Source organism: Leucopleurus acutus (assembly GCF_964270905.1).
Source record: "Leucopleurus acutus genome assembly, chromosome: 2".
In the NCBI taxonomy this organism is placed as follows: Eukaryota; Metazoa; Chordata; class Mammalia; order Artiodactyla; family Delphinidae; genus Leucopleurus; species Leucopleurus acutus.
In genome coordinates this window covers 138,135,125-138,153,240 of record NC_139143.1, presented here as the reverse complement: position 1 = coordinate 138,153,240, position 18,116 = coordinate 138,135,125, and the positions used below count along the sequence as shown (strand labels likewise).

Here is an 18,116-nt window from a genome sequence, read left to right as displayed (position 1 = left end):
GCACAGAGTATTACTGAAAGGTGCTGTGTAATTTCTGGTCTGTTAGGAAAGTGTGTGTGTTTTTGTGTGTCTGCACCTCTGTGTGCTTACGACAGCTCCTGTGTTTTACATTTGGCAAGCTGTGGGAAGTAGATAGCTCTGCGTGCTTTGCTGAGCGGTGTTGGGCTGGGCATCGGGAAGCCCAGAGTTCCTTCGAAGTGGGAGCCCAGGCTTTCTGTTACAGGGCATTTTCCCTTTGTCCCTACTTCCGCTGGATAATGCTATTGGGAAAGTCACAGCCCAAATACAGGCGGTTCATAATCCAGCTCTTTCTCATTGGCCTGGTGGGTTAAGCATTAAAGAAGGCAGGCAAGGAGTTTGGGGACATGGTTGGTTTTGTTTTGACTGGAGAGGTCAATGACATAAGACCTAGTCAGATGTAGATGATAAAATTGGAAGGAAAATATTTGGGGACTGTGGAATCTGGGACCCATATGTTAGAATCATCCACAGACAGTTCAGTACACTGTGTGCAGGCAGATCTTGAGACCCAATAGACAGGAATGCCTAGAAAGAGGAAAGGCACGGTTTTTCAGCTGCTTATCTGATGACAGTTTGTCAAAGAAAAAATAAGCCAATGGGTATGGCAAAGTTCTTGGTCTTCACTTATAATTAGCATAGGACGTGTAAGTGAGAAATAGTCAGTTGTTGAAGGGGATGGAGAGTTTTGCCTTTAGAGAAACAGGAGCCGTCACAGGGAGCTCCACATCCTTTAAAGGCCAATATTAAGTTTTCTCCATCATCCTCATTTAAATGTTTCTTGGTGCTGTTTGGACATTTTGCAAAGTATTGAATCGCTATTAATAATCTCATAGTACTGACCTACAGCTTCTAAGCAAATAGGAAGTGAGAATGCTCTTCCTTTTTTCTTTCATCAACTTGATAAAAGCTCTTTCTCTCTAGTTGTAAATCCATGTACTTCCTTCCTATTGACCTTCATTCTTTGCCCTCTTACCACTTTTCTCTGGGTTTCTACAGAGTCTTTGGAAATACCTTGTCCAAAGCTATTACTTTACAGATGTGGAGATTGTGAAATCACATGCCTTGGCCAACATCATCATTCACTGATTCACTCAGCAAATACTGACTGAATGCTTCCTAAAAACTGGGCTTGTGCCAGGGCCAGGGAATGTGATGAACAAAATTGACTTGGCCCCTGCCCTCCTGGGACTGACAGCTCCTCTGCATGAGAGACACAAAACAAATAGCGGCAGAAATAAATACACCGAACTTAGCAATTTTTGCCATCTATGGCAAAAATTTCCTATGAAGGAAAGTACTGGATGCTCTAAGGGAGGATAATAATGGAGGGTGGTCAGGGAAGGTCTCTCTGAGAAGGTGAAGAGTTATTCCATTGCAAAAAGATTGGCATATCTACAGAACTAAAAAGAAATAGCTCTCGATGTACAATGTAGTGAGTTGAAAAGGGGAAAGGTGAGCCTGGGGAGTAGGAAGGCACCAGATGGTACAGGGCCTGATGGGGTTGGATTTAACACTAGACATGATTATGTGGGAAACCTTTGAACAGTTTTAAGCAAATCAGTGGTGGGATTTGATTTCCGTGTTAGAAAGATGCCTTTGGATACTGGATAGAAAGTTAAACTGAAGGTCAGAGAGCTTGCCAGTCAGAGATGGCATTTTAACCCATGGCTGCTTATTCCCAGTCCGTCTGATTTACCAGGGTATCCCTTCTAGTTCCTAAGAGCCAACCTAAATGAAGTAAAGAGTGCAAAATAGCACTGGGCCCGTGTCCAAATGGCTTTCTTATGCCTGCTCAATTTGACAAAGAAAAAGACACATCAGGCTCACATCTCTAACCAGCTGAGCACCTACAAAATAATTAAGAGGTGTCAGCGCTATAGTTTCTCTCTCAAATAAAAACTCCCTTTATTATCTAAAATACACTATTGAGGGCTTCCCTGGTGGCGCAGTGGTTGAGAGTCTGCCTACCGATGCAGGGGACACGGATTCGTGCCCCGGTCCGGGAGGATCCCACGTGCCGCGGAGCGGCTGGGCCCGTGAGCCATGGCCGCTGAGCCTGCGCGTCCGGAGCCTGTGCTCCGCAACGGGAGAGGCCACAGCAATGAGAGGCCCGCGTACCGCAAAAAATATAAAAAAGTACACTATTGTTTGACCTCACGCACAGTTCTGAGTGCTGTAATTACCGTCGACTCTACCTTCCAAGCTGTAGCTTGTGTCTCTGCCATTTTCCAGGTAGACCAGCCCTTGAGGTCGATGGTAAAGCCCATGACATTGGACTCCCAGCTGGTGTGTGCCAGTTTTAGCAGTTCAGCAGTTTGTTTTTTCTCACAAGATTAAATGCTCACTTTAGCCTTATGTCTTATTTCAATTTTGAAATCGTTCCTTAAGGAGTCAAGTGTCTCCTTAATTGTACTTATTTACACTGTATATTTACAAACTGATGCAACTGATTATTCTGATTGAAAACCAGCAACCTGTTTATATATTTATTCTTCCTCTTAAGAAGTACTCAGTGCATTTTTTATCTATTCAGTGCCAATTCATTCAGCATGTATCTGTGGACATGTAGAAACACTACAGTGTTCTGGAAAGAGCCAGGACTTTGGAGGCAGACACCTAGGTCAAATCATGACTCTGCCCTTATGACTCTGAGCAAGTTAGTTCTTTATCTGTAAAATGGGTATAATAGCAAACTCATAGAGTCTTTATAAAACATCAAACTGTGTATAAAACTAGTTTGTGGGGCTTCCCTCATGGCGCAGTGGTTGAGAGTCTGCAGGGGACACGGGTTCGTGCCCCGGTCCGGGAAGATCCCACATGCCGCGGAGCGACTGGGCCCGTGAGCCACGGCCGCTGAGCCTGCGCGTCCGGAGCCTGTGCTCCGCAACGGGAGAGCCCACAGCAGTGAGAGGCCTGCGTACCGCAAAAAAAAAAAAAAAAAAAAAAAAAAAAACTAGTTTGTATGATGCTCAATAAATTTGCACTATTATTAAATCAACTTTATTGAGGAATAATTGACATCTAATAAACTTCACATGTTTAGCATATACAGTTGATATGTTTTGACATGTATAGTCCCGTGAAATCATCCAACAAGCAGGCTTTTTCTCTCTCCATTTACCTATTTTTGTACTGGTTGCATTGGCAGTAGTGTTGGGAGAAGGGAGTGTTTATCATTTTAAACATATTTAGAATTATGATTGCTCTATATTGATTTATTTAATCATTGCTCTATGTTTAATTTATGTTTAATTGGATTTGGCATTAGAGGAAAGTAAGATTTTAGAATTTATCAAACAAAAGTATCAAAACATTCGAGAAATAGTACTTCCATGCAGATCTTCCCAGTCTATATGCTGCAGATATCATGCAGAGTGTGCGCCTTGATGTGAAAAGTACTGGGAATCTCTGCTTCAGGGGTAACAGACAAGGCTCAGATATAGATCTCACCCTCAAGGATCTTTGAGTCTAGGGATGGAGGATCCAACAGTTTCCTGTTAGGACAGTAATTCTAGCCAGAAGGTGGGAAGAGGTAAAATGCTGGAGGATGTCAGAGGGTGTGATGAACTTCTGTCCTGGGGTTCAGGTTCAGCTTCAGTAAGGAAAAAACATTCATTGCCTCCTTCACGTGTGTCTGTCTGAGATCGGTGTGCAGAGCAGTTTAGACAGACCCTGCCCGTTGATAACTTAAAGCCTAGCACTGTGCATTGTGGGCTCACAGGTTGGGCGTCTGCCCAGGTTTTCTTCCTGGACAGCTTCCAGCATTTCTGAGGAAAGAGTGAGTGTGTGGGACCCCAGCCCAAGTGATCCAGTGGTCAGAATGCCTAACTGACGCCTATGAATGGGGGAAGACCCCTCTGGGTTCTCTGCATAGATAGTAGGGCTATCATCCACCTCCACCTCTAAGTCAGGAGGGGCCTGCCTGGGGTGCACACCACAATGATAGATTGATGGCTTCTGGGCCCTGGGGTCCTCATTACCATCATAGCCGTCATCTTCTGCTAGTGCTGAATAACAGATGAAATTTAATCAGATACCAAAGGAGTTCTCAGCGGGAGGGTTTGAGGAACCTTGCCCAATACTTAGGCTCTAGTGCTGGAATGGAACCAGAATGATCTTTTGTGGTGAGACTAAATGTATCACGCACTATGTGAATTCTGATTTATTTTTAAAACATTCTTGCTCTCATTGGCTCCCCTTTTAATAGTCTCACTGTAGCCTGTTTATTGTTACAGATGTTACTTTTAAATGAGGTCACCGAGCTTTCCTTTCTCCCAAAGGCGGTGTTTGCCTTTTTATTGCTGGGTTGTCAGGGCTGCCTGGAGAAGAGTGCTAATATGAGATCAAGGCTGAGCTTCAGACTCCCAGGAGACAAGGCAGAGAAAAACCCTCTTCCGTGTTTACATGCACTCACGTCAGCTTTGGTCCCCGGAGAGAGAGTGGTCGCCTGAGTCCAGGTGATGACCTTGATAAGGCTGGCTGGCAGAGTGGAGAGAGGGGATGGGCGTTGTGGTCATACACTGGCTTGACTCCCTTCTTGTCCACTGTGAAACCTCAAGCAAGTCAACAAACCTCTCTCAGCCTGTTTCCTCATCTGTAACTTGGGGTTAATAACTGTTTACTCCTAGGATTTGTGTGAGGCTACAGTGTGCTGTAGCTCCTCGGTGTGTGTTGGGCAGGGTAACTGCTGAATAGTTTTGAAGGCCTCCACATAGTACATTTTACACAGCGTGGTTGGAGGACCACTGCCCAAACTGGGCTTGCCACTGATGTTCGCAAATTCGCTTTGATTGAACACACCCACACATTCCTTTATGGATGTCTGTGGCTGCTTTCACACCACAAGGCAGTGTTGGGTAGTTGGAACAGAGACCATATGGTCTGCAAAGCCAGAATCACTGACCACCTGGCCCTTTACAGAAGCTTGCTGACCCCCCAAGCCAGACTAAAGGATGGCCATGTGTTGGGGACTTCCCTGGTAGTCCAGTAGTTAAGACTCCACACTTCCACTGCAGGGGGTGTGGGTTCGATCCCTGGTCGGAGCACTAAGATTCCCACATGCTGCGAGGCACGGCCAAAGGAAAAAAAAAAAAAGGATAGCTTTGTGGCATTCAGAGCTTTATATATATATTTTTGCCAAATACACCTCATGCTTTCTTGTTTTGCTCCATTTCCCTCTATCTAATTCTTCTGATGTATTGCTTATTACAGGAGGGCTTGTGTTCTGCTCATCTTTGTATCTCTTGCAACATGTAAAGCAGTACCCTACACATAGTAGTGTGTAATACATAAAGGAGGTGGTGTGGAGTAGAGTGAAGGGGCATCAGAGAAGAGAGAAAGACTTCATGGAGCTTTCGGGACAGTATTGCACACAGTAAGGTGGCTGCCACCCCAGCTGCAAACCAGTGGCAGGGATGCAGTACACTTAGGAAGGGAGGCAATACCAACTGATGTAAAGAACACAGGAGCCAGGACACCCAGATTTGAATCCCAGCTCAGCCAGTTCCTGACAAGGCCTCAGCCAATTTGCTTAAGCTCTGTAAGCATATTTTCTCAACTCCAAAGTAGGGAATAATAATACCAGCTTCTGCTTTGTGACCACCTAGAGGGGTAGGATAGGGAGGGTGGGAGGGAGACGCAAGAGGGAGGAGATATGGGGATATATGTATATGTATAGCTGGTTCACTTTGTTATAAAGCAGAAACTCACACCATTTTAAAGCAATTATACTCCCATAAAGGTGTTAAAAAAATAATAATACCACCTTCATCCTAGGGTTGTTTTATGGATTAAATGAGATAACGTGAGGGAAGGCCTCTATTCCTGTGCTGCCATGTTGGAATCATTCTGTAAGCTCTTCCTGAATGATTGTGGTTCTCATTTTTCAAGTACTATCCATGCTGTTTCCCTCACTGTGAAGTGAACAAGGTCAAGGTCACAGGTCTAGTCCCTCGGGAGACTAGCCTATTAATATTACCGTTTTCCACAGTTAGAGAACATACTCCAAGCCAGCAAGTGTACACTGGCTTAACAGGGACCAGCCCAGTGAGGAGAGAGATGAATGCAAATGAATCATTTATGCCGAAAAAATAATTCACGACATATAGTGTCACTGTACAATGTTAAGAGTGATTGCTTCGCTTGACTGAAACATTCATTACATTTTCTATTCATGGGGTATTTTTTTAAGGGACAGAAAGAAAATGTTGAGTAGAAAATTTACAGCCTTATACCTACTGGGATTTCTTCATAGTACAAACCATTTATGCAAAACAGATGCCCGAGGCACAGTGCCTGCGTGCACCTGTGGACTTGTTGGTTATATGTCTTTTCCCCACTCCTCCAGTTCTTGCAGACAACCTGAAATCCAACCCTGGAATTAAGTGGCAGTATTTCAGTTCAGAAGAAGGAATTTTCACTGTTTTCCCAGCACACAAGTTCCGGTGTAAGGGCAGCTATGAGCATCGCAGTAGGTACGTTGACTTGCTTGCCAAAGTTTTAATTACTGCTTAAGAGTAATCTGTATAAAATATAGACTCCCCATTCATACACACAGCTCTGCCTCCAAACTGTGGTTTCAGAAACTTATCCTGAAATGATTTCATTATTTAACATATGTGGGTGTAGAAATGCCTGGGAAGGCAAATGATGAAGCCTGGAACTTTTTCAGAACTATCTAACAAGCCAAGTAAAACAAGTATTTACTAAGAAATAAAAAATTTTGAAGCACCCAGTCTGTTTTGAGTTTCAGACACCTTCGTTGAGAGACAAATGATGATACCTTCTCTCAAGGGCAGTGCTAGAAGACTTTACAGCATAGCTCAGAATAGAGTTTGTGATTCTCAGCTTTCCTTTCTGGGATAACATGCTTGGCCATCCTTTTGAAATGTACATGCAAATCTCAGCTACTAGAAGTCTTAAGGTTGTCCAGAAAACACTGGATCGAGGGTCCTTAACATGCTGCTTTTCTCAGGAAATGACTTGAGATGCTACCACTTAGCTAGAAGGGCGGTAATGGTGAGATGATTTCTAGGACAACACTCATCAATTTACAGAACCCCTTAGGCAAAGATGCTTTCCTTTTTAATCCCCACAGTTTCCCTTTTGCAGTGTTAGATGTTTGATGCCAGAACTTCTGGAACTAGTGCAAGATGCCTGCTTTTCATGCCACGTTTTTTGAGACTAAACCACCAATTTAGCTTCTTTCCATCTTTGTTTTAAATTATATCTGTTCACTAAACTTATTGTGATAATCACTTCATGATGTTTGTAAGTCAAATCATTATGCTGTACACCTTAAACTTATACAGTGCTGTATGTCAAGTACATCTCAATACAACTGGAAGAAAAAAATAAATAAATTGTATCTAAAATTTTTCCCAAGGAAAATACTACTTCTTTGCTTTTCCTGAAGGACATTTGTATCATTTGTATAGTTTCTTCCGTTCCCTCCCTAGACGGCATGGTGAAGACTTGAGCATCTTGGAGACTGTTCCAGAATCCATGACCTTGGGTTCTAGTCTGGCTCATCTCTCAGGAGAGGCCAAAGACATCATAAACCATCTAATTCTCATTTACTTCTAAGAAGATAGATTAGATGGCATTCTGCTTTTAATGAATCACCTGTGAGGGATGGTCCAAAAGGAAAAGCAGCACCTCGTCACGAATCAGCATTCACCCACACTCGGGAGGTTTCACGAATCTCTACCCTAAATACGCATTAAATCAATCCTCAAGCCTCTGTTTCCTTGACTAAGTAATCCGAGTTCCTCTCCTCGTAGATTGCTGTCGCCGTCTCTTGACCTGTCCTCTCACCTCTGAGGCTTTTGCAAGGTCTCCACATCCTTTGAAGTGTGGAGTGGGTTTGCAGAGCATATCAGAAAGGAGCCAATTGCACTATGAGGACCGCCCCAGATTGTACATATAATGCTGCTATTTATGTATCCCAGTAAAGCAGTTTTTAACAGTTTATTGTGACAGTGTGAACACATATTCTGCTCTTCATTTATGTTGAGTTGAATTGGAAAGGAGGGGGTATGCCATTTAAAAAAAAAATCTACTCATCAAGCTTGGAGGACTTAAAAGTTCAGTATTCGACATGCTTGTCAGTGTTGGGATAGACAGATTTCCTTATTTTCTGTTGCCTCTTTCGCTTCTGTAGCCACCGCTCTTGGATTTTTTTTATCCAATTTCCCTACTTGGTTGAATGGTATTGACTAGTGAAAATATAGTAGTGCTTTAGTATTAATGTAGGACTTTTGGCTTGAGAACAATTAGTGTAAACGTGGCCCAATTTTGAGTTTTTTTGGTACTTTGCCTGTATTTCTTAATTTGTGCCCAGGCTTTTGTGACTCAACTGGCATCTAACATTTCACAGAACATGCTAGTGTTTTAGGGGTGTCGATAAAGGAGAGAATTCTCTCGAGGCTGATTTGCTCTCTTAAGCTCCCTCTAATTTGTTCCAGCTTTAAAACTGTGAATAGAGACCTCATTAAGCCTCTTCTCACAAACCTGCCTGCACCGCACACTAGCAGAAGGTTGCTTTGGTGGGAGGCACCTCCACCCCTTTGGCGTTCCCCCCACCTCCACCCCTTTTCTTAATGTTGGCAAACAAAAACCTGGCAAGAAGAGTGGCTGTCACTGGCTTGGACAAATCTGATGGCACAGTTTTAAATGCTCGGATAAGGGGCCTTTTGGTGGCTGACCTGTGTAAATTGTTTCAGTACAGAAAGGAAAAGGGCCCTCCTAGCAGTGGCTTTTGTCTGGGGAGAGAGAAACCAGACCAGCTATTCAAAGCTGCTCAGCGTGCTCACAGATGACAGGCTGCCTCCGTGTTAGCCAAGCCCCACTCTAAATCTGCAGAGGACCCCCGCACTGGCTGGTGGACTTTTTTCTCCCTGCTATTCTGTCTCTGCTGCCCGGGGGGCCACCAGTTCCATTTCCAGGGAGGGTGGACTTTCACATATGCTGAAAAGCCAGCCTTCCAAAGGCTTTGCTTCTTAAATCCTTCTCCCGGTTGCTTTAATCTTTGGAAGGCAGAAGTCACCAATCCCTGTTCCGCAGACGCACGCTGTTGTCTTGAGGTCTTGTTTTCAGTGCACCAGAATAGTTTCTCGTTCCGTGCTGGTCTCTCCATCCTTGTGCCAAACCCCCAGAAACACAGGGAGGCCAGCGTGCCTGCCCATATGTAGCACTCATAGCTGTGTGAGGTTGAGGCCTTTACTCTAAATAAACCAGGACTGACCCCAGAGAGCTTCTCCCCATTCTAGACCTATCTACGTCTCCACTGTCCGGCCGCAGTCAAAGCACATAGTAGTGATCCTGGACCACGGGGCTTCCGTCACAGACACCCAGCTTCAGATTGCCAAGGACGCTGCCCAGGTCATCCTCAGCGCCATCGATGAACACGATAAGGTGATGATGACCCCAGTGACCCCCCCCCACCCCATTGGCATTGGGTCTTTCTTGAATACCTTTTTAAAAGTACTTTATGTTTTATGATATGTATTTTTCAATCCACCTTTAAAAATGACTTTGAGAAAAGAGAGTGCTGTAGTTTTTATTCTCGTATTTAAGGAAGCAGCTGCCAGCCCTGGTTCCAAATCTCTTTATAAAACCATCCCCACCAAACTGAGTCTTGCACTTCCTGAATGGCCCTGCCTAGACTTCTAATTAGCTGTGACTTTCACACTGGAAATTATACTAAGGAGGAACAGGGCTAGGGCTTGGACACTGGTGGATGACTTGTCTTTATCTCAAGATTGATGGGAGGCAAGGGAGAAAAGAAGGCTGCTAGAGGTTTACTAATCTCTAGGATACCTCAGAGATAGGCGTGTTTACAACTAATGATAATCTATTGCCTGTAGACATTTTCTGCTTCATCATTTTGACTTTTCCACCTCCTAAGGTTTTACTCACTAATCTAGTTGTTTAAAACACACACCCTATGCCTTTACCGTCACCGCCACCTCCAGTCGGAGAATCCAGACGATTAGTACTTGCCAAGATTTTTATGTGTGCGAAATACTGTTTTTAATGTTCTAGATGAACACCGTACCGCTGACTTCATCTTGGAACAAAAGCCAAATTCTAGGGTCCCTGTCCGTTACCAATCCTTAATTAATCTTCTTCAAATTTGATAGGTCGATGCCTCTAGGCATTTCTTTTTAAACTCTCCAAAACTGTTGGGTAGGACTTGTCACTTTGGGCGCTCTTCTGAAATGTAGAAAACCTTCCCCTGGCAGAATAACAAGGTCTGTTTGTCTGTTTGTTTTCCCCTCCAGATCTCCATGCTGACTGTGGCAGACACCGTCAGGACATGCTCACTTGACCAGTGCTATAAGACATTCCTGTCTCCAGCCACCAGTGAGACAAAAAGGAAAATGTCCACCTTCGTCAGCAGTGTCAAGTCTTTGGACAGCCCTACCCAGCACGCGGTGGGATTTCAAAAGGCGTTTCAGCTGATTCGAAGCACCAACAATAGCACCAAGTTCCAAGCAAGTAAGTGCCTTTGCTCACTAATAAATTAGTTGCTCATAAACTAACAGATAGAGGATGGCAATAGAAATATATTGTAAATTGATCACCTAACTATGTCTAGAGGGATTTTTTTCTAAATTGACGGGATAAAATTTTCTTGTGTTGTCATAATGGTCATCTAATACTAGGATCTTACTAGATTTTCTCATCTTTTCCAATCAAAGGTACTCAGTCTGCACGATTTCTTTACTCCCTGAGCCTCTTCTTCCTGCGCCTTTATTAGGAACATATCCCCGTTTATGTCCCAGGAGAATATCCACATCCTTTTTGATGCTAATTGTCAGCCTCTCCTCCTCAGTGACTTAGAGTGGCTGTCTGCTTGTGCGCATGTGCTCAGAAACGGGGCAGCCGGAATTCTTGCCTGGATCCTTCCTTCTTCTAACCAGCTGTCATTTAGATGAGCACAGCCCTTCAGATGTACAAAGGCACTCTAATTTAATTTTCATGTGTTAAAGAAAATCTGGAATTAGGATGCATGCTAAAGTAAAGGGAAGGATATTTGAAATAAGATACATGCTTTGAAACTACTGAAAGGAATCTATGTCATTTTCTCTTTTATATTCGAAAATCTGTTTGTAGGTTGTTTTTTTCAATGAACATATCCTATTGAGATAAACTTAAAGAATATATTTTCAAGCTCTTCAGTGTGTCTGCATTAAAACTAAGACCACATTGATAAATGCACAACTTAGTGCCTGGCACATGGTGGGCCCTTGAAAGACAGAAGCTACTGTAATTATTACAGCTAATGATGGTACATGGCGTATCAGTTTTACGTTTCTGTGTATTGTTATCTCACAGTTTCCGTGGGTCAGGAGTCCATGAGTTGCTGAGCCGCTTCTCTGTTTAGGACTGCACAAGGCTGCATTCTAGGTGTCAGCCAAGTCTGTGGATTCGTTGAGGGTCAGAGTCCTCTTCCAAGCTCAGTGGCTGGCAGAATTCATTTCTTTGCAATTGTGAAACGCATGTCTACTTGTTTCTTCAAGGCCAGGAGGAGAGCATCTTTTTTTCAAGCCCCTGACTTCGGGGAAGGCTTGGACCCTCTTTTAAAGGCCTTGTCTAACCTAATCAGGCTTACTCTCCCTTTTGATTTAAACAGATTACTCTCCCTCATGGTGAGCTTATTAAGACCTTCATTACGTCTGCAGAATCCCTCCATCTTTGCCAAATATATAGCACGGTCACAAGAATGATATCCCATCACCTTAGCCATATTCTGTTGGCCAGAAGCAAATTACTGGTCATGCCCACACTCAAGAGGAGGGAGTCATACAAGGGTGGGGGTCATTGGGGTCATCTTAGAATTTTGCCTGCCAGCCTTGGCAAGCACCAGCTATCCACAGACCAATATTACAGGATGGCTGAGTGTAAAGTTGTCCATAGTTCAATAAGGCCAAAGGATAAGGCTGACCTCTCAAGTATTCAAGACAGATTGGCTAGTTGGTCAATGCCATTCACCTGTGGATGCCGTTTACCAGCTGCCATCCGGCTGTCGGCATTCCTCACCAGATGTGCTCTTCTTACTTGATTCTTCAGCCATCAAACCATCTTTAGAGATGAAGTCCGATTTCGATGATTATTACACTGTTTAAGTAATGAAGAGATATGTTATACTGGCAGCAGCCAGGCAGTGAGTGTGTCAGGTGAGCTCGAGGTAAGGTAATGAGGATTGTTCGGGGAGCACAGGAAGCTAGAGGGCGCATGCTCCATCACGGAGGCGGCTGCTCTCCTGTTCAGCCTCTCGTTGCCTTGCAGGAACGCCTATCCAGTGTTGCCAGATATTCTGTTTTAAGAGAAGCCAGAAATCTGGATCTTTATGTGAAACCCCTTCATTTTCAAATGTTGTCATTTGTTCCAGCTTTAAAACTGTGAATAGAGACCTCATTAAACCCCTTCTTACAAACCTTCCTGCCCTGCACATTAGCAGAAGACTGCTTTGACAGGAAACGTTTCTCCTTTGGGTTTGGGGGGTTTTTCTTAATGTTGGCGAGCAAAAACATGGAAAGAAGAGTGACCATCACAGATTTGGACACATTTTGATGTCTTTTTTCTAAATGCTCAGAGGAGTCTTTTTTAGGCCAAGTAAGATGTGTCTAAAGTTTAGCTCACAGGCCTCCACTTCACAACTTCTACTGGCAGTTCAAAGAAAAAAGAACCCAAATTAGATTGCATAAAGAAACACATCAGGAATTAGTATTACCCAGTTTATTAAGGAGAGGTTTGAGCTGCTCTCCAGCAACGTTGCACAGTGGTTAAGTATGTGGGTTTTGAATTTCAACCAATGTGTGTTCAAATTCCTACTCTGAAATTTTTCTAAACTTGTGTGAATTATTTGATTTCTCCAGGTCTGGTTTCCCCATCTGCAAACTGGGTGTGATAATAAGATCCAGGGCTCCATCATAAATATTAAATAAATATTAGCTGTGGTTATTATGATATTCTGTTTCCTTCGAGACTTCTAGCTCTGGGGACTTCCCTGGCAGTCCAGTGGTTAAAGATTTTGCCTTCCAATGCAGGGGGTACGGGTTCGGTCCCTGGTTGGGGAGCTAAGATCCCACATGCCTTGTGGCCAAAAAACCAAAACATAAAAAACGGAAGCAATATTGTAACAAATTCAATAAAGACTTTAAAAATGGTCCACATTAAAAAAAAAAAAAAAAATATATATATATATATATATATGTATATATATATTTAAAAAAAGAAAAAGCCTTCTAGCTCTGGCTAAAGGAGAGCGGATACCCTAGACATCCTAAGTTGACCCCAAGCCCAAAGACGGTCAAGGACCATTAGTAGCCTTGGCTACAGCATGGTGTGAGGGGTCTATGTACTCCTCATAGGAGCTTGTACTCTACATCATTACTTGTGTTCACTCCACAGGCAATTATTTAGCATCTACTGTATACCTGGCACTGTTTGAAGGCAGTGGGATAGGATTATTCCAATGAGCCTACCCTGTAGGGTTATTGTAAGGATTAGTCTGTGAATGACAGTAAGGTATCTGCCCCACATTGGTGGTCATATGAACAGAAGCCACATGGCATATATCATGGTGGCTTTGTCCTGATTTGCTTTGTACTAATCAGAAAATCTAAAACTTTTATCCAGTGCTGGCTCTTTTTCAATCCCATGGTAGATCTGTAACTGATACCATCGACACATTTGGATTGTTTGTTCTGGGTTTGTCTGGGGGATAACTGGTTGGGGAGGGTCATTTTGTAGCAGAAGGAATAAGACGGCTGGGAGTGGGAATCTAATGGCATGGGCAAAGCCCAAATTTGAGTTGTTCTCCCCCCTTTGATACTGACCCCAAGGAATGCTAGTGGCTTAGACAGGGACTTGTCAAACGGAGAGGGTTGCATTTTCTTCCAGGTATATGCTATGTCTTTGCCCTGCCCCAAGTCCCTATAATTACTCATCCCTAACATTACTAACCACAAGGCTTAATGTTCCCATGAGCGACTAGAGAGGGGATATCCCAGCAAGTAAAAAAATAAATCAGACCGAATTTGGCAGGTCTGATACCTAAAAATAGAAAAATAACTCAATTTTGCCTAAGGATAGGGCAGGAGTAGAGTCAGTGGCTGGGCAGAGACAGTGAGGATGCTTGCAGAGTGTATGTCCTATTGTTGGGACGGAAAGAAAATATGCTTGGCGACTAAAGGAGCTGCAGGCTGCAGGCCCTTCTGGTTTTCCAGTTGTGGACCTGTGCCTAAAACCAGCTCTCAGTGACAGCGTGTTTTATCCAGAATCATAAAGCCAAGTAAGAAAATTCAAGAGTTCATTTTAGGTCAGTCTTGCAGGTGTCCAGGAATTTATCACACATAAGTGACAGACCACAGGGCGATGGCTTGTTAGTTTCATGGTATATCTGTATTCTACCTGCTAGGGTCAAGTAGTATTTTCCAGTCTGAAGCTTAAGTGAGCTGTTGAGCATCCTAAAAAGAAAAATTTACAGGACTGTATTTTCAACACTGGAAAAAGATTGACATCTAGTTTAAGACAGGGATATTCCCTAGCTTATGATATTTTTATACATCAGCTTTCATATCTTAATTTCTGATGAAAAAATATGTAATTTAAATTTGCAGTTAATATTTATTAGAGAATTGTTCAAGCATCAAAATTAGCTTTAAGACTTGCTTATATATTAAGTCTTAGTAGTAATTATTCAATTCTGCATAATAAAGGATGTTGCAGTGTCTAAAATGGAAATTTACAAACGGAAGAAAATTCTGTCATTGTACCCTCATAATTGTTAGGATAATTTTTTAAACTATCTGTTCCTGGGTAATAAATTACCCAACACTCACTGGCTTAAGGCAATAAACATTTATTATCTCAGTGTCTGTAGGTCAGGAATCTGGGCACAGCATGGTTGGGTGCCTCTGGCTAAAGGTATCTCATGAGGTTGCAGTTAAACTGTTGTCCACAGCTGCTGTCATCTCATAGTTCAACTTGAGAAAGGTCTGCTTCTAAGTTCACTGACATGGTTGCTGGCAGATTCGATTCTGAAGGCCTCAGTACCTTGCCTCTCCATGGGATAGCTCACAACATGCTCTCTGGCTTCCCCGAGAGAGAGCACACAGGTGGAAGCCACTGTCTTTCTGTAACCTAATCCATCTCTTGACACCCTGTGACCTCTGCTGCATTCGGTTCACAAGAAGCCGGTCATTAAATCTAGTCCACATTCAAAGGGAGACCACACAGGGATGTGAATATCAGGAAGTGAAATCGTTGGGGGACCAACCTGGAGGTTGCCTACCTCAGTAACTATAAAGCAATCTCAGATAAATGACAACCATAAAAACCTGAAGAATTAAGCATATAGCATATCAATCATTATTTCTCAATAAAAAGGTAAACGTCTGTGTAGGTTGTCTTAAAAATAGATATTGAATCAGCGAATCTCAGATTAAAAAGACAGTATAAAAATCCAGCTGGCTTACTTCCCTTCCTTCATTAAAGCCATCATTCAGCCTCTGCATCTTTAGTGGTAGGAAATGCACCACTTTTATTTTTGAGTAAATCCACTTGAAAGAAGTTTTCACCCTGAGCTAAAATGACTTCCCAATCATTAGCCCTGGTTGGAGAGTCAATTTACTCTAGAGTCATAGGTGCTACTTCAGGCCAATGCGAGGGTTTCGTTTTTGTTTTGTTTGTGTTGAGGTTTCTTTCTTTTCTCTTTTATCCTCTATTTACCATCACCCTTTGGCTTTCACTCTTTTTTGAAACTATAATTGACCCTTTTTTTTTAATGTTCTTTTTTTTTTTACATTTAATTTTTATTTATTTATTTATTTTTTGGCTACATTGGGCCAAAAAATAAATTTTTTGGCTGCGTGCGGGCTTTCTGTAGTTGCAGCGAGCGGGGGCTACTCTTTGTTGTGGTGCACGGGCTTCTCTTGTGGAGCACAGGCTCGAGGTGCATGGGCCTCAGTAGTTGCAGCCTGCGGGCTCAGTAGTTGCAGCACGCGGGCTCAGTAGTTGTGGCTCGCGGGCTTAGTTGCTCCGTGGCACGTGGGATCTTCCCGGACCAAGGATCGAACCTGTGGCCCCTGCATTAGCAGGCAGATTCTTAACCACTGTGCCACCAGGGAAGTCTAGCTTTCACTCTTAAATTAACCAGTTGATCCTCACAGCAACCCTGTGAAATAAATACTGTCATTATCCCCCATGTTGTTGTAGATAAGGACATTTAGGTGTAGAAAGGTTAGGAAATCTGCCTGAAACAACCCAGACACAGCTTGAAAGTGGCACAGCTGGGATGTGAACACAAGCAACCAGGCTCCTATGTCCATGCTCTTATTGCTCTCCTACACTGGTAAGTTTTAAAACAAAAATGTTTTTGGCACTACCTGGCATAGAGACAGATAACCTTACATGTCTCAGGAGTCCTTGGCAGAACCACCATTTTAAAGCCTAGTCCTGGGACTTTCCTGGTGGTCCAGTGGTTAAGACTCCACGCTACCAATGCAGGGGGCCTGGGTTCGATTTCTGGTCAGGGAACTAGATCCCATATGCCACAACTAAAAGATCCTGCATGCCGCAACTAAAGATCCCACGTACCTCGATGAAGATCCCTCATGCAGCAACGAAGAGTCCGTGTGCTGCAACTAAGACCCAGCGGAGCCAAACAAAAAGAAATAATTTTTTTTTTTTGTAAAACCTAGTCCCCCCAAAAATGTGTGTTCCTGGGGAAGACCCTGAGACACTAAGGAAAAGGTAAATCAGGTTCTTAATCCTCCATTTCAGAAGGCAGGAAAGATGTCCCTTTAGGATGGCTAAATTACCACAACCGTAGATGCCTAAAGGAACACACCTTCTTCGATCTGGTAAACTCATTAGGAACATCTCCTTACCTGACACTGGGTAAATGAGGCCTCGTGGCCCACCACGGGCAGGATGAAAGAGCAGCGGAGGCAAGAAGACGACAGCCCGGCATCAGACGGGCGGGAGTAGGAACGGTGGACCGGGCAGGTCCTCAAGGCAGGAAAGCCCAGTGAAAGAGAAACTGAGTAGCTGCCTTTAGCCAGACTCCGATGTAACATTCAGTTTGCATGTTTTTGTTTAGATACAGACATGGTCATCATTTACCTGTCTGCTGGCATTACATCAAAGGACTCTTCAGAAGAAGATAAAAAGGCGACTCTCCGTGTCATCAGTGAAGAAAATAGCTTTCTAAACAACTCCGTAATGATTCTCACCTACGCCCTCATGAACGGTAGGTAGTGTTTCGAGATTCTTTTCTTTCAGATGAAAGTTCTGTCTACGTGCATGCTGCTTTCAAAAAAACTAACGAAGAACCATCACAGGGTGCTTTGATGAAGGGTATAAGAAGCAGATTCCTTCCCAAGCCTATCTTTCTCTACCTTCCATGGGTACTCAGGGTGTGTGTTAGGATGTCCCTGTCTCTACATCTCTCTCTCTCTGGCCAGCCGCTCCTTTCTAAACCGTCACCAGTTATGTGGTCTTGCACAAGATTCTGTACAGCTCCATTTTTTTCACTTCTCCTCATATTCTTGGATTTTGATACTGCATAGAGGTTATTAACTTATCTCATTGATTTAAGAGCAGGAAGCTGAAGTACTGACCTAGATTCTTCTGTATAACCAGGACTGTGAGTATCACATTTCCCTGCGGAATCACTACCTGGAGCCTCTTGTGACACTTTCTTCACCTCCCCTTCCTTAGCTGTGTCATTGGAGATGAGAATTATCTACTTGACAGGGTTATTGTGAACCCCGACATACGGTAGGCGCCCAGGATGGTGCCAGGCACTTGCTAGGTGCTCATCAAGGTTGATTGTGTTGCCATTAAATCAGACAATATGTGAGAGGGTTTAGTAAACTAGCAAATCTGAGGAAATACTCATTATTTTTCCTTCAGCAATTTAACCATCCTCCAGTCTGATGAAAGCCCAATTTTCCAGCCTCTCTGCTGTGTCATGTCCCTCCCACCTGTTAATACACAGCTCTTCGTCCTCTTCTTTGGATCCCTTTTCCTCAGTGTTCAAAGTGGCCCCATTCTCTTGTTTTTAAGAGAGCATGTCTTGA

General features: G+C 43.4%; 1 protein-coding gene across 2 annotated transcripts in view; it reads left to right on the top strand.

Moving 5' to 3' along the window:
- The window catches only part of CACHD1 (cache domain containing 1), a 215,769-nt gene that overhangs the window by 148,261 nt on the left and 49,392 nt on the right, over nucleotides 1-18,116 (top strand). For both annotated transcript variants that reach the window (XM_082832498.1, XM_082832497.1), the window contains 4 exons: nucleotides 6,368-6,494; nucleotides 9,291-9,435; nucleotides 10,305-10,521; nucleotides 17,135-17,284. In XM_082832498.1, the coding sequence (XP_082688624.1) occupies nucleotides 6,368-6,494; nucleotides 9,291-9,435; nucleotides 10,305-10,521; nucleotides 17,135-17,284 (639 nt within the window). The remainder of the gene's footprint in view (nucleotides 1-6,367; nucleotides 6,495-9,290; nucleotides 9,436-10,304; nucleotides 10,522-17,134; nucleotides 17,285-18,116) is intronic.